The 16,981-nt window shown below is 37.3% G+C and overlaps 1 protein-coding gene across 2 annotated transcripts in view; it reads right to left on the bottom strand.

Moving 5' to 3' along the window:
* DIO2 (iodothyronine deiodinase 2) overlaps positions 1 to 16,981 on the bottom strand; it is a 109,403-nt gene that overhangs the window by 7,459 nt on the left and 84,963 nt on the right. For both annotated transcript variants that reach the window (XM_056810613.1, XM_056810612.1), the window contains exon 4: positions 7,993 to 8,268. In XM_056810613.1, the coding sequence (XP_056666591.1) occupies positions 7,993 to 8,268 (276 nt within the window). The remainder of the gene's footprint in view (positions 1 to 7,992; positions 8,269 to 16,981) is intronic.

Below are 16,981 nucleotides of genomic sequence, written 5' to 3'. Positions count from 1 at the left end.
AATTTTAGTTAACTTTTCAATTACTTCCTAGAAGTTACTCTGGATTATGTAAAAGATATGGAAGTGAGTTTTTTAAAAGGAGTGAATGAAGATCCATTCAACATAGGCACTTAGTCAATGCTTTTTAAAAAATGGAAAGGGATTTTGTCGGCACTTGGATATATAAGTTGATAATAACATGGAGGGAATATAAAAGAGTCAATTATTGTAGCTCTGGATAAGTAAAATTGGATCTTTCTCTGGAACGGTTTAATCAAAGCCAATAACATCAGGGACAAGTTACCATTGTACAAATGATTTTTATATGGTGCCTTTCTTACTACGAAACACTTATAATGGGTCTCACTTGAATCTGGCTTCATTTAGGCTAGGGAGGTAATGCTGGTGTTAATTGAAGTCACTTGGAGGAGAATTTTTTTTTAATTCTACAACCTTATTAACTGGTGTAAAATCCTCTATGCACACTGTTCAGGAATCTTTTTGGCAAATTTCACAAAGAATAGAACTAAAGAATATTCTTCTGTTTCATAATCCAGCCAGGCAGGTACTACTATCTCTATTTTACATAATTAGAAATTAAAGAAATCCCAGCTTAGAAAGATTGTTTTTCTTCCTGTTAAGTAACAAAGCAAAAATAAATTCACCTAATTAAATTAAATGATGAAATTATATATTTTAATTTTTCTTGTTAAAGTGGGTAATTTATAAGGTGAGCTCTTTAGATGCAATTTAAAAGCCACTTTGGACTTGATGATTTTGATACCGAAGGCAATTTACTTATCAAGTTACCATGACTTTATTGGTGGGATAAACCAGTGACAGAAGATCACAACCTCTTTATGCATTAGACCACAGAAGGAAGTCTTTCATGCCTTGGCATCCTACCTTTCCTTGATGAACCTATTATGAACTGGTCTAAATTAATCCTTCCATGGCATTCTGCCACTGGCCCCCTTGTTCAAGACTTTCTACTTTGCTGATACTTACACTGTCTTGGTATGGCCCTTAAAACCCAGGTTACCCTGACACTAGGATGAGACACTGAATTGTGTTTTTTTTTTTTTAAACCCTTACCTTCCGTCTTGGAGTCAATACTGTGTATTGGCTCCAAGGCAGAAGAGTGGTAAGGGCTAGGCAATGGGGATTAAGTGACTTGCCCAGGGTCACACAGCTGGGAAGTGTCTGAGGTCAGATTTGAACCTAGGACCTCCCATCTCTAGGCCTGGGTCTCAATCCACTGAGCTACCCAGCTGCCCCCTGAATTGTGTTTTAATGGAAGTTAGAGGAAGGTGAAAAAAAAGGGTGAATGAATAAGAACAAATTTGAAATAAATCTTAGAAGAGATTGTAATGATTTCTATGGCCTAATGCCCTTCTTTCACCCACCTATAGGTAATCTGGTTACAGAGGCACACTGCAAATTTAGGGCTCTTTCCAGTTATTATTTTTATTCTAATTCAATTTTATTCAGTCGGGCATTTAGAAGGACGTAGAGAAATAAGCATTTATTTGGTGCTTTTTGTGTTCAGCATAGCTTACAAATGTGCGCATCTGATCCTCACAATCACCTTCTGAGGTAGATTCTATAAAAAAACCCAACATTTTATTGTTAAGGAAATTGAGGTAAAGGTTAAGTAACTTGTCCAGCAATCTGTAGTAGACATTGAGGTTAAGTCCTGGTGATACACAGAAAGATGAGAACACAATCACTGCCCTTAAGGAAGACAATATGTATATCTTCTGGTCATTTTTTTGTATGAAAACCATGAAAGCAGACTAAACTCAACCCATGTCCCTTGACATGAATATAATAAAACCAAACCTTTTCCATACTCTAGAGCTATATATCCAGACATGAAAGGGTGGGGAGCTCCAGCAACTATTGGGTTTTAAGTAATTTCTGAAGCCCAACAACATGTTGTGTGGTCTTCTTAAGAGGGACTTCTGACTCTGTAACTGTAACCTAAGCGTACCTGAAGAACATTTCATTAGTCACAAGGTATTCAACTGTGCAATCAATCCTATTCATTTCATATGACAGTTTAGCCAAGAATCATTTCCCTGGCTCTACATCTTCTCCTTCTGCTAGTGACAAAGTAGAACTCAGAGGCAGAATTAATTCTAAAGGGAGGGCTATGCTAGGTAGGAGGAACAGCTAGCCTGGTATAATTGAAAGAATTAAAATAAGTCATGACAAGAATGACAAATAATCATTTAAATTTCTTGTCTAGTTGCACAAGATTAATGCTGTACCTCCTAATAAGAGTAGATGGCCAGTGTAAAGAAATACCTTTCTAATCATGACACTTGCCCTGGGGTTAGTATAATTAACTAATTGTAGTGGCCAGGCAAACATTCTTTCTGAGGTCACCTAGCCAGCTAGTGACCAAGCAAGAAGTGGGAACCTCTGAAACCCTCCCTTTGAGAATCTTGCTATAAACAATCTTCCTCTTTGCCAGGCTAGTGCATTTGGTTGAAGCATAGTGCTAATGAGGCCAAAGTCAGGCATTTGATACCTTTGTGGACCAATTAGTTTTGCTTTGTTTGGTAGCCACAGCAGCTTGGAATAATGGAAACGGTACTGGATTTGGAATCAGAAGATATGGGTTCAAATTCTTGCTCTTTTAACTCACTAGATGTGTGATTTTAGGCATTTCACACATCTGGGCTTCATTGCCTTCATATTAAGTTAAGATATTAATATTTAAAATGACAAAGCAATCCTAGTCTGTACTGAGATTATCTTCTAATTTATAACAATATATAACATACTATGACATAAAAACCAGATAAATGAGAAAAGCACTGAATAAAGGCAAACTATGTTATTATTACCAGAGAAAGCAAAGCATAATGTGCCTACTACCTACCCTATGGGGGCAATAGTTTACAAAAAAGAAAAGTATAGAGGTAAAAAACCATAATATAAATATTTTATATGAACCATAAACTTTAGTCTCCAATGCTATCAACTCAGTATTTTCCAAGAGTTAGTTTGATTTATACAGAGACAGCATCTTAAAAATTTAAAAATCAGGATAAGGAAAATAACCCAGTCCAGTGGGGAAAAAAAATCTCATATCTCCTTGATATTGATATATTTTTTAAAAACTCTTCAAACACAATCTTAAATTAAAGGCGTTAGAGCTGTGATTTTATTGGTTTAGGGAATCCCCTCTACCAAAGTATCTTTTCTGTGTTTTACAGTCTTAAAGACTGTATTACGTTGTTTTCATTCACAGAATTACAGAATGTCAGCCATCCAGAATGGGCTGCCCCAATAGATAGGCAAAAATTGTTTACTTCTTTCTATATCTGGGACAAGATGGTACCCAACACCACAAGAATGCATCTGATAAGTGGCCATACAATCTTTGAAGATCTCCAGTGACAGTAGTATCAGTAATTTCAGAAACAAACTACTGTCTCCTGAGACAGTCCAAACACATGAAACTGATGTCCAGGTAGTCAGAAAACACCTCAGGATTGTAGTCCATGGTTTTGTCACAGAGAATATTTGCTTTCCTCTATGATGCATGCCTCTAATAGAGGGATTTTCTCCACTCTCAGTTGTGGAGGTCATATTATTATACTACTACATAACTGGAAGAGAGGCAGCATTGTACAGTGGATAAAGTCCAGACTTAAGAGTCAGGAGGCTCTTAAGGCTCTTATAAGGCCTGAGTGCACATCCTTTAATCTCTCTGTGCCTCAGTTTCACCATCTGTAAAATGAGAGAAGTTGAACTCTATGGGCTATAAGATTTCTTCTAGCTCTAAATCTATAATCCTGTGATTTTGCCAGTGATGGGAGGTCAATCTCTTTCTGCCAGGTAAGATTCTTCTTTGATAAGACCAAAGTGACATGAGGTAAAAAATAAGATAATCCCAGGCCTATAATATCATTTCGCTTGCAAAAAATCAATCCAACAATAACAAGTTATCCTCTGGTACTTCCTAAATTTACTTTAATTTCCCACAGTGGCACAGAAAGTCTCCTGGCCACAAGTTACCTATCATCTTCATTTCTCCTTCTTAGAGGGTTTGTATTTGGGTTTTTTGTTGTTGTTGTTCTTAATGAGACATATTTGCCAATGAGGCATTCAAAAGGCATTTTTTACTCTTGCGGAAGAGTAATTAGGTCGGTGCCTCATTCCATGCCAACATTGGCCACTCCATAAACGAACCCTGCCCAGTATTTAATGCCCAAACACAAGAAGCATCATTTCCACTAATTGGTCTTGAAGTTCCAATGTTCCCAAAGGATCTCTTTATTTGAAGAGGCTCAGAATAGTATGTATGCAGAATCCAATATTGCTATTACGAACTTCTATCTCAACTACAATATCTTGGTTGTTCATTCTTTTAAAACCAGACCATCAGTAAAACAACAAAAGAATATAAGTAATGAAAAACTATGTGAATTTCAGGAATATGCAATGCATTTAAACCAGGTACCCACTTTGGCATAACCATAAGTACATGTATGCAGATATAACTGATTATGTGTAGATATACACATTCAGATCTTATTCTCTTGATGATGGGATTGCCTTTTAGAGACTTATGTTTAGTGCAAGGGGGAAAAGTTAGTGCTGCTTTAGCATGTGGACTGCAAAATGAAGAGAGAGTGGGAGAAAAAAAAAAGAAAAGAAAGACCTATTCATAAACTACAAGCTGGAAATAGAGCATATACTACTAACCTTGTTCTCTCTTTTCCACAGCCTGGGAAAAGCTTCATGGACAAAATGTCACCTAATCTTATGATAAAAAGTAAAGAAACAAAAGGGGAGGGGTTAGGGGGCAGAATCTCACATACACCTCTTATGATCCAAGGCACTGAAAATGGCTTTATTATCCATTAGGAAGTTTGGAATTCTTTGGCAAAATCACCAGGCTACATCAATGCCCTTACAAATGTGGCCAAATAATTATTATGCTGTGTGATTTAACCATTTAAATTCAGATAAGCTGAAATTTTTAACAGGGTCGAATAACAAGTAACCTACTGATCCTTCTCAGCCCCACTGCTGCTCAATTATTTCTTTTAATTAATACTCCACAAAGCATGCTCAATGCCGCTATCATTTCCTAACGTTTTGTCCAATTTACAGACAAACTCTGGTTGAAGTGCTCTTTATATCCTTATGGAACCTTTCTTTCATAAGCAAACAATTTTTCAAAATATTGCAGAAACTACTCTGAAGGCCTGGGGTGAGGAAGAAGCAGAGACTGTTAAGAGGATGCTTTTCAAACCAAAAGTATATGTTGGAATAAATACATTTTCTGTGACATTTCAGCACCAATGGTGCAAAAGCTAATTTGTGTGTCAGCATCCATGCTGTTTGTTGATTTTTGCACTTCATTTAGGTGAGGACAAGGTGTCTAAGATGGTTACCTTGGGGCTGGTTGCATCTCTGTGCACCAGCACAAGGAATCAGTGTTTAAGTTAGGTTCATGTACTGGCTAAAGAAATTTAATTTTTAAAAAAATACTTTATTCATACTGAAGTGTCATAAAATTCTATTTATACATATATCCCTTGTTTTTAATCAAGCTTACGCATTATGGATATCTTGCCTCAACCAAAATATCTTTATAATCATCTTGTCCAAAAACTCTAAATTCTATTTGACTTGTCCAATAAGAGGTGGCATTTCCCCTCCATTGTGGACAAAAGCAAACAATGAGTATAATGTGCATGTTTATATATGAAGAGTCTAAACCCTTTCTCAGTTAGCTGGCTCTCAATAACATGGACAAAGCTGCAAAATTACATATCTGTCACACACATACACCTATCTGAAAAGGCTTCCTCTGGGCAAGGGTTGGAGGAGCTTTAAGGTTGTATCCCAGAAAAAATGCAAATCATCCTTATGAAATAGAGATGCCATCTCTTTCCAAGTACCCTTAGAAATGAAATACACGCAAAGGCTGGGACAGAGATGACAACAGCAAGTGAGGAAAGTAACTCTACCCATTCCAAAGACTCTGAACACTCTACCAATACCAACACCACTGCAAACATGTCTGACACATTTTGAGATAGTCAGTATTTGCCAGACCAGCCTGACCCAACATTTTATTTTACTGTTTGCATTCAGCAAGGGCCCCAGTGGCAAGCACTTTGCTCTGCCTATTCATGTGGTAGGACAAAAAATGTAGTTAGCATCATCCATAAACATCTTTGGAGGACAATCAAAAGACATACACAAAGAAGTCCTAGAAAGAATACATAAACCATATGCAAAGGAGGCAACAAATTATTCATCTTTCCCAATTCTGGGAATATAAACAACAAAATATTGCAACACAATGGCACACTTAAGGAAGAGGCGTTTTTCTTTTTTCAATTTAGGATTTCACTGTTTTTAAACTCTTGCCATCACCTGCTGGTGCAGGGCCAATAATCTTCTCACATACTTCATGTCATGATAATTTATTTGGGAGATGACATTCAAAGAAAAGAAATTCTCCAAGCAGGTATGTTTTCTCATTGTTAGCCAATTCCCTCTGAATTCAACATGGTCTTCAATAAAGTTAAAACGATTCACTCATTTCTATTTTCATAAATTTTTATTATAAAGTAAATCATCCTTTTCTATCAAAAAAAAAATCCTTCCAAACTGTTTGCAACTGGCCTTCAGTCTTTGGGAGAAAGAACTATTTCTAGTTCCTTTGGCATTCTGCTGTCACATGGACTTCTTCAATTTATTGCAAATTCTTTTCCTGAAAGCTACACGTGGTTTCATGTGTAACCAGAATAGGTGCTTTGTAACTAGAAGTCATTTTCTCCACCTCTATCTCTGTTGCATAATAGACCTCAGGGGATGTCCTGACATAATGTTCCCTTCATCTTTCTTTTGTTTTCTTTATTCACTTTCTAAGGCACTGCCTGCCTAACAATTTATTTTTCTGACTACACACAGCCTCCATATTCCTCTGGTAGCCCCCATTCTAATCTCTAGAGCAGGGGGTTCCATAACATTATTTGGGGAAACCAAGATCTTGCTTTTTGATAACCACCCTAGTAAAAGGAATTATTTCCTCTTAAGCCTAAGGGCCTTCAGGAGTCAGATGGGTAAATGGATAAAACAGAAGAGTCTCTGATGCTACAAGGTCTTTACTGCCTGCTAAGTTTTGAGTTCAGGGATTCTGCTGACACCTACAATCAGCACAAGAGCTGGTTTTCCAGCGTTCAAAGCAAGTATCATCTCTACTAGCCTGAAAAATAGTCTCCCTTGAATTCAGTCTCAGCAGGTAAGTGAAAAGACATAGTTTACTATTTCTCTCTCTCTAAAGCGTGCATTTTTTAAAAAGTTTGATTCATGAAGGATTATTAAAATCTTATTTGCTTTACAAAAGATGTTCCTTTTTAAGCTTCTGAACAACTTAAAATGGAAATTTTTAATTTTCTTAAAGTAAATTTTTTGGACAGCGAATTCTGACCTGCCATTTCTAAATCAAAACAAAATGACAGGGCTACATGCTATACTCTTCAAAAAGGCCCTAATCTGTCTCAATAGATACATGCATCTGCAAAGGGATCTGCTTACCAACTTCACTATCTTAAATAGTGCAGCCATTAAACCAATATGTTCACTAGCCTTAACAAGCTACTCATTTGAAGATATTTTCAAAGTTCTTTCTTTTGTCTTCCATCTTCCAAAATGCCAAGATTTCTTCTATTTTTCATCTATTCACAGCCATAAAAAAAATCGCCAAACATGAAGAGGGGGTATGACTCCTATCTGGTTAAACTAGGAACAGGTATCATTGGTTCACTGCCACTGAGTGGGTCTCGTCCAAGTTAAACCCAGAGACTTGAAGGAAAAAAAGGCATGTTTCACGATGAGGTAGAGTACTCCCCTTTTCTCCCTGCCATGAAGCCAAAGTGAGGACCACAATCCACACAGCCACCCCCAACTAAGTCCAAAAGTTCTATCCCAGAGCTTCTGACCGAGGGGAAAGAAGTATGGCTGGTCCTGACTTACCTGCTTGTAAGCGTCCAGGAGAAAGCTTTTCCAGACACAGCGTAGTCCTTCTGAGGTCAGCATGCGCCGCCACTCGCCACGAGTGGACTTGGACCGGCTCAGCAACAACACCACGTGCTTCAGGAGGATGACCGAGTCATAGAGAGCCAGGAAAAGGCAGTTGGAGAAAAAAACTGGCAGGATTTGCAGTGTAATCAACAAGTCTATGCTGAGTAGACCCATCTTCTCCGCCTCCTTAGTCACTTTGCTTGAGTTCTCTGGTTTCCCTTTTGCACCCTCATTTAAGGGAAAAGAGAGGGGGAGGGGGAGGGGATGGTAGTAAAGAGGAGGGGAGTTGGGGGAAGAAAAGAAAAGAAACTAAGATTGCAAATAAACCTGAACTATCACCTCTTTCAAATAATCAGAGATAGCAAAATCAAGTCAGTTTCTCAAATCCAGCAGTTAGAGCATGCCCATCAACTCATTCATCTCTAAACTGCTACTTTCTCCCCCAGATCTTAAGATGTTAAAAAAAAATGTCCCTGATCCAGTAGCCTCTTTGAGTCCGTTAAAGAGAGACACTGCTGCACTTTCAGTTCCCAGCCACTAAAAATTGAAGTGCACATTCCTAAATTAATTTTAGCTTTTTCATTGTCTCTTAATTATTCAAGTTATCCTGTTTCTTTTCTGAACTTACAAGGACTTCCAGGTTGTTTTTTTTTTTTTTTTAAATAGTGCTTAGAATATAAGGGGCTGTTTTCTTTGTACACAACTTTCTGTTTCTGTTTCTCCTTTTTCCTCTCCTACATTCTCCGTGCCCTGTCTATTTTTTTTTCTCTCCCTCACTCTATCTTTTCCTCCCTTGCTATCTGTCTGTGGTGCAAAGTGCTTCTCTCTAGAGCCCAGTTTGTTTCTCTGAAGCCTTTTATACATTCCCTGGCTAATTGCTGCAATAGAGAAATGAAAGCCTAATCTTGGTAAAGATCTTGACGTCATTGAGAAAGAGGGCTTTACTTTGGCCAGGACTGCAATGAATAGAAAAGCAAAACTCAGAAAACTTTTTTTTTTGAGAAGGGGGGGGGGGAGAAGAGAGGGTGGAATTTTGCTTTGTTATTTAAAGAGAGAGAGACAAGAAAAAAAATGTTCAATACCTTTGACTGCTTTCAGGAAATGCTTTCAAACTTAGGGGAAAGTATTTGAATGTGACATGCAGAGGGACAGAGCAATGAACCCCCATTATTGGGTATTGGGTTTTTTTTAATTTGTTTTTGTTTTCCAAAGGATTTAAAAGGGGAGGAGGTGTCCAGTGTTAGGATTTATTTTTTCCTTTCTTCTTTTCCTGTAAATGTTCAAATGTTTTCTCCAAACCTACTAACTTAATCCTAATTACTCTTCTAATCCATCCAATTTGTTACCTAGAATTCTTTTTTAATAAGCATTCGTGTAATTTTCTTGACATTTCTAAAAATTTAGAGAAGGGAGAAAAAAGTGTTTTAAATCCATAGAATATTTGGTAACCTTAAATTGTATCTGCAAACAAACATTTCCCTTTGAGCTTCAATGCTGAAGCCCCAAAGCTAAGGAGATTGGGAGTGGGGGGCACCTGGGAAGAGAAAGAATTTTTCCAGAAAGGGACAGAAAGCTTCTTTTAACCATGATTGGCCTACGTGCAGATACAAATCAAACTTTCCAATGAAAAACTGAATTGCCATTCTAATGCTACAAAGATATCTGAATTCATTTTTAATAGGAAATTTTTGAAGATCATTTTTACTACCCCTTAGGTGTTATGTGAATATTTATCCCTTTAGGAATTTTTGTTCCATTCTAGATAGATAGATAGATAGATAGATAGATAGATAGATAGATAGATAGATAGATAGATAGATAGATAGATGGATAGATGGATGGATAGATAGATAGATCGATAGATAATTTGAATCTGTTGAAGTCTAGCATTCTAGATGCAGAGTTAGTGTTAGATTAAGGTACCAATCATATCAATAATTTTTATAAGCAATCTCCTATTAAGTCCTTTGGTTAGGTAAGGTAAGACAGAAGGAGCCCTTTGGCCCAGCTCAATCACCCCACCCTTTTCATAAGGTTTCTTCTTCAATGAACTAACAGCGCACCTCTAGGAAATATGTTTTCTTGGAAGAGGGAGTGGCAAGTAGAAACACTGGGGGCTTGGGGGGGGGGTGGGCAGGGAAAGGAACTTTTATTGAAAAAAGTATTACCTGATTTTTCTATGTGTACCAAGTTTTCATTGATATAAATGTGAATTAAGAAAAGCATCTGGACCTGTGGAAAACTGGGTTCTGCATTTTGTTCCTACTGTTTAATCTCCACGGACATAGAAAAGATGCCATAAACTAGATTTGTCAGGAATACACCATTGGGCAAATGAAGAGAAACCAGACAGTATTTTACCTAAAATTAGTACTAGTAAGTAGCAAAAGTATGTCATTTTATATTTAGAGTACTTTTTATCTAATGCTTTTCTCTCCTTTTTTTCTCTCCCCTCCCCCACACTTTCAGCACCCCCACAAAAATGCCCTAAAGAGAGGAGGGGAATAAGGAGGTTGCAAATGGTGTATTTATATAGCACAAAAGAAAGTGAGAGGTAGAGAGAAACGGACAGACAGACAGACAGACAGACAGACAGAGAGAGTGAGAGGTGGAGAGAAGAGACGGACAGAGTGAGAGAGAGAAAGAGAGGGAAAGAAAGAGAGGGAGGGATGGAGGGAGAGAGAGAGAGAGAGAGAGAGAGAGAGAGAGAGAGAGAGAGAGAGAGAGAGAGAGAGAGAGAGAGAGAGAGGCTGCTAAGCACTTGCCTGCAGTGACAGTAGAAGGCAGGAGCCAAGTTGAGGACCGAACCCAGGATGTAACTCTTCTATTCACTAACCTAACCACTAAATCTTGCCTCTTCTCAGACACCAGCTCCACTTTATGTTTGGACTTAAATATTCCTCCTCCTGCAGTAGATTCCAACTCACAAAACACAGCAGAAAGGCAGCTTCTCTCTTTCATTTGAGCTTGAGACGGGGAGGTGTGTTTAGAAATGGTAAACTGAAGAAAGTGATTGGTAGGAAATCAGGAAAGGTTTTCTTTTTAAATTTAGGGTTCAAATGACAAATCCAGATGAGGAATTTTGTCTGGATTCTCATTTTCAAGGGTCTCTGTTTTGTTTTTGTGCTTAACCCCACTCCTACCCCCCCCCCACACACACACACTCACACAAACCTCTCTTCCCCCACCCCCTGCCCTCAGGTCAGAAGAATGATTCAGGGAGTTCCTGTGGTGTCAAGAAAAATATGGGAGAACAAACAGGTAGGTACATTCCTTACCTAGTCACGGAAGTTTCTGAAAATTCTTCTCTTTTCTGAAGGAATGAAGAACCCTAAGGCTGAGGAACTAACATTTGCTTTACCTAAGGGTTAGGCAGGTCCTTCCTGCAGTGCTCTTCCTCCAAGACTGTGACTTGTTCAGTATCCAGTCCAGAAGTTCTATATATCCTTTTTATTAATAGCATTTAGCACTTTGATCTTCAAAGAACTTTACACCCACTAAGTAACTAATGATTGCCAAATGACTTTGATTAATCCCATTACACTGATGGGTGAAAGTGAATCACTGAGGCTAGAATCTGAGCTAGTGGGACTAGAACTATATAAATCCCCCAGTTCAGAATCCAACTTTTTTTGTTTTTAATCAATTATCTGATGGATCCTTGTGATCTATTGAGAACCAGAGCCTTGGCTTGAATCTGGTGTCCTTGATACTTTTTACGCTCTGACGTTAATTGGGCACTTTTAATTTTATTTCATTTCTGTTCACATTGGCCCAACTGAGCTTCCTGCTTCAGGTTTCCAATGATCATTAATGAGACTTATAAAGTTTCCCAGGATCAAAGTAGTCTTAGCAAAGAACATTTTGATGAGTTAAATACAAACAAATGTGAGGCATATGGATTACATTTCCCTTCACAATCCTGTACTCAGAGTTTTTGATTCCAGGGGAAGGGGGCCTTGGGCAAAATGCTTTAGGCTTTTTACTAAATACAGAACAATTGAAAAAAAAGAGATTCAAGACATTTTTTTTTTCCAGAGTATGACACTACCAAGCATAGTCATTGCCTCCCTCTGGTTAGGAAAATAGCAGGTGTGCCAGTGAGAGGGCTCCTTTATGAAGTCTTAGCATGCATTGCTAAGGGAAATTCAATGATTTTCCTCCTCAAAAGAATCTGGAAATTCCCATGATGCTACTTTTGCTAGTCTTAACTTCTTTCATCAACCTTATATAAAGGCACACAAAGACCAGACAGTTCACCAATCCACTGGGTAAATGTTTGTTCTCCTGGCCCCTGCAGTAGCATGCTAGCCTTGCAGCTAACTCTTTTTAAGGAGAAACTGACCTTTTCCCAAAATGAGGGATGAAAAGAAGTATCAATAACTTTTCCAAAAACTACCATTATTTAAAACATATGAGGCAGGAGTTCAAAGGCATTAAAAAACATTACCACATATACCATAAATATTATTAGCATCAAAGAATGGGAAATAAAGTAGGTAGGTACCCATCAATTGGAGATTGGCCAAACAAATTAATTTATGAGAAAGTAATGGAATATTAAGAAATGGTGAATGTGAAGAATTCAGAGAAGCATGAAATGATGGGTAAACTGATGCAGACTAAAGTAATCTGAACTAGGGAAACAATATACAAAATGACTACAATAGAAACAAAAAGAACAAAATAAGTTAATACAAGGGTGATGATCACTCTTGGTCCTTGGGAAAGGATAAGATAATATATAACCCTCCCTTAAATGCAGAAGGAGAAGACTATATAGGTAAAATGTTATGCATGCTGTCAGATAATCAGTCATTGGTACATTTTATTGAACTGATTTTTCCCCTCCTATATTAATCTTTGTTTCAAGAAATAAATTACTGGGCAGGAGAGAGGATAATGATATACTTAGAAATTAATATGACAAATACAAGGATCAATAAAAATTAGACTAAAATATTAAAAATCAAATAAATACATGAGACATTTATATTTTTATATGTATTCAAACACATCACAAATACAGATATGGTCCCTGCCTTGCAGGATCATGTGACAAGACAGAAACCAAGCAGATGAACTTGGACACACCTGTAGAAAAGAAACTGGGATAAGGAAGGCAATTGTTGCTTGAGATAAGAGGCTTAAATTCCAGCTGACCTTTTTGGGGCCCTTTGCAGGCTTTGAAAGAAACTATGATGCTGAGATGCTCCCCTCTCCAACCATTTCAATTCATTTTCTATGTCATTTACTATAGTGGAAGAGAAAAAAAATGAGAAAGGAAGAAGTAGGGGAAAGGGGTAGGAATGGAATACTAGGATCACAGATTTACAATGAGAAGGACCTCTCTTTTTAAAAATGAGGAAACTAAGTTCTGGGAAAGGAAATTACTTATTTGAACTCCCATAGGTAGTAAGTGGCTGATGGAAGCTTTGAACTCAGGTCCTCTAATTGCAAATTCAGAAAAGAAAAGAAGTGAATGAGGAGGTTACTCTATGGAATAGCATGCCTGTTGAGGGTTCCAGTAAGAGAGCCACTTTATGCCAATTTTTATTCTGTTTTTGTGAGGAAGACAGCATTGCTGTCCACCAAAAACTCGACTGTATCCATCACCTCATTTCATATAGGCCACTGAACAGCTGTCAGAAGACAAGAGTTTTCATTCACTACTGACCTACCCTGGAATTAAATTGATGGCCATTCTCCCACCCTTAAACCACCTAAACCTTACTTGAAGCCCTGAGCCTTTATTGTCTTTTTAAAATTTTCATACACAGGAATCATAGATATGTACGGGAGACAGAAAGTAAACTAGAGAGATGAGGGAGCTATGGAAAGTGTGCAGATGGTGAATCCTTTTCAGACAAATTCATCACTCAAAGAGGAGAGGAAATGAAATTAGCTGCCCACTCTCTTCAGAAGGTGAGTGAAAGCTTAGCTTTCAACGTTCTATCCTCTTTTATCACCTATCTAATCAAAGCCACAGTCTAATAGAAAGAAACAGAAGCTAAAAATAGCCTTTGTTTTGAAATGTTTCCTTCCTCTAATTTGTTTCAATCTAGCCCATATGAGAACACCAGATCATGTTAGAGTTGAAAGTGAAATGGGTCATTCTTCCAAAAAGTCTTTTATAGGGTCTTCTAAGAAATGAATTTCATTGCAAGTTATAAACATGGGATCTATGAACATTAAAAAATATTTTATTATTTCAGTATAATTGGTTTCCTTTATAATCTTCTACATTTCATTTTATGCATTCAAAAAGATTATTCTTAGAAGGGGCCATTTGGCTTCCCAGGACTGTCACTGGGGTCAGTGAGATAAAAAAAGTTAAAAACTCCTGTGCTAAGCATAATAGGCACTGGAAATGGCAATAGAATGTGTTGCACAAGGCTCCATGCCTTTACAGAGATAAAGGAAAGGTTCCTCCCAGTAAGGGTTGAAGGTACCACACCTCTACTCCAGATAATTACTTCCCTCCTATGGAGATAACCAACTATTCTCCATTTCTACTGAGGCTGAAATAGGATTGAACCAAAAAAGAAATTCAGGTTAGAACTTTATAATGAATTTTTTTGTAGATTAGTTACCAAGATGGGGTACTAAAGAAAATTATAAAAACCTCACTCAAAATCCCAAATTCAAGTTTGAAAGATGCTTAAGAACATGACTTCTCAAGATCTCTTCTGACCTCTGATTTAATTTTTTGTTGTTTGGTTTGGTTTTATTTTTTTTAATCTTTACCTTTTATCTTAATATCAATTCTAAGTTAGAACAGCAAGGGTTAGGCAACCAGGATTACATGACTTGTCCAGGGTCACACTTTTAAGGAAATGTCTGAAGTCAAAAATTTGAACCCAGGTCCTCTTAATTCCAGACTTGGCACTCTTTCCACTGTGTAACCTACCTGCCCCTGGGTTTGAATAGAAATAATAAAGAATTGGTCTCAAAGCCAACAGACCTGGGTTAAGTTTTTACCTCTAATATATACTGGCTATGTGACCTTAGACAAGTCATTTAAATTCATCAGTGTTTTTCTAGGCAACCCTAAGACTGAGTAGCAGGAAAAGTGACTTGGCATTGCAAAGGGAATTAATAGTATCCTTTTAATCACAAGACTGTTTTTCTTTCCCTATTCCAGAATACATTATTGATATAATGTATACAAGTTGATCACTACACTGAGATAGTAGCAGTTATCAAATGCCATATTCATAAATCATATTTCTGTTTGCACATAAATTACTCAGACCAATTGCTATTTACTAGTACTCTGTGAATATATTGACTTAACTTGAATTCCTAGTATGATATACTGAATCCATGATAACATATTTGCACATTTCAGATACATTAGTTGATGGCTCCTGTAGTTAGGAAGACAGGAGTTCAATTCCAGCCCCAGATATTTACTAGTTGTGTGATCCCAGGCAAGTCACTTAATCCTATTTGTCTCAGTTTATCAAAGGGATCATAAAGAGTTAGCCATGATTGAAACAACTGAATAACAACAAAAGAATTATGATATACACACACACTCTAAAGCAAACAAGTACCCTTTAGAACTGAAGTGAAAAACAAAAGAATCAAATATAAATTTTTCACATCTTCAGAATAATTCAGTCACATTTTAAAGATTCTAAAAATATACATATCCAGTACTGTTTTCAACATCAGCATGGACTCGAGTATGAATAAAACCAAATTTCAAAATTCGTAGGATAAATACTTCTATATCTTCTGCAAAAGTTAAATGATAATAATAGTTAATAAGTGTTTACATTTACAGAGTGCTTACTATGTGCCAGGCATTATACTAAACACTTTACAATTACTATCTCATATGATACTCACAACAGCTACGGGTAGGTGCTGTTATATTTTGTAACTATTTTGCAGATGAGGAAACTAAGGCAAATAAAGATTAAGTGATTTATTCTGGTTAAAACAGCTAGTATCTAAGGCCAGATTTGAAATTTGGTTTTCCTGACTCCCAATGCAGGCTCTATCCACTGTGTCCCCAAGCTACCCTTAAATAGTATCAGGGAACTGCAGTTTCAAAGTTATCTCCATAAAAAGATGTTATGGGCTAGTAAACTAATAAAATCAAAGAATATCAGAGCTGTTTGGGCTTCAAACAAAGGACTTGAGTGGTTAAGAAATTTTCCCAGTTGCTTGTACCCCAAAGAGATAATGGACAAAAAGACTTGTACAAGAATATTCATAGCTGCGCTCTTTGTGGTGGCCAAAAATTGGAAAATGAAGGGATGCCCATCAATTGGGGAATGGCTGAACAAATTGTGGTATATGTTGGTGATGGAATACTATTGTGCTAAAAGAAATAATAAAGTGGAGGAATTCCATGGAGACTGGAACAACCTCCAGGAAGTGATGCAGAGCGAAAGGAGCAGAACCAGGAAAACATTATACACAGAGACTGATACATTGTGGTACAATCGAAGGTGATGGACTTCTCCATTAGTATCAATGCAATTTCCCTGAACAATCTGCAGGGATCTAAAAAAAAATACTACCCACAAGCAGAGGATAAACTGTGGGAGTAAAAACACCAATGAAAAGCAACTGCTTGACTACAGGGTTGGAGGAGATAAGACTGAGGAGAGACTCTAAATGAACACTATAGTGCAAATTCCAACAACAGGGAAATGGGTTCGAGTCAAGAACACATGTGATAACCAGTGGAATCATGCGTCGGCTATGGGAGAGGGAAAGGTGGGGGGGGGGGGAAGGGGAGGGGAGGAAAAGAAAACGATCTTTGTTTCCAGTGAATAATGTATGAAAACAACCAAATAAAATAATGTTTTAAAAAAAAAAGATTGACAATAAAAAAAATTAAAAAAAAAGAAATTTTCCCAGTTATAGAAGTAGCTAATGGCAAAAGATAGAATTAGAAGAAGCTAGGTTCTCTAATACCTGT

The sequence above is a fragment of the Monodelphis domestica genome, chromosome 1 (assembly GCF_027887165.1).
Source record: "Monodelphis domestica isolate mMonDom1 chromosome 1, mMonDom1.pri, whole genome shotgun sequence".
Lineage (NCBI taxonomy): Eukaryota > Metazoa > Chordata > Mammalia > Didelphimorphia > Didelphidae > Monodelphis > Monodelphis domestica.
The sequence above is the reverse complement of the archived record's forward strand: the minus strand, read 5'-3'. Positions and strand labels throughout refer to the sequence as shown.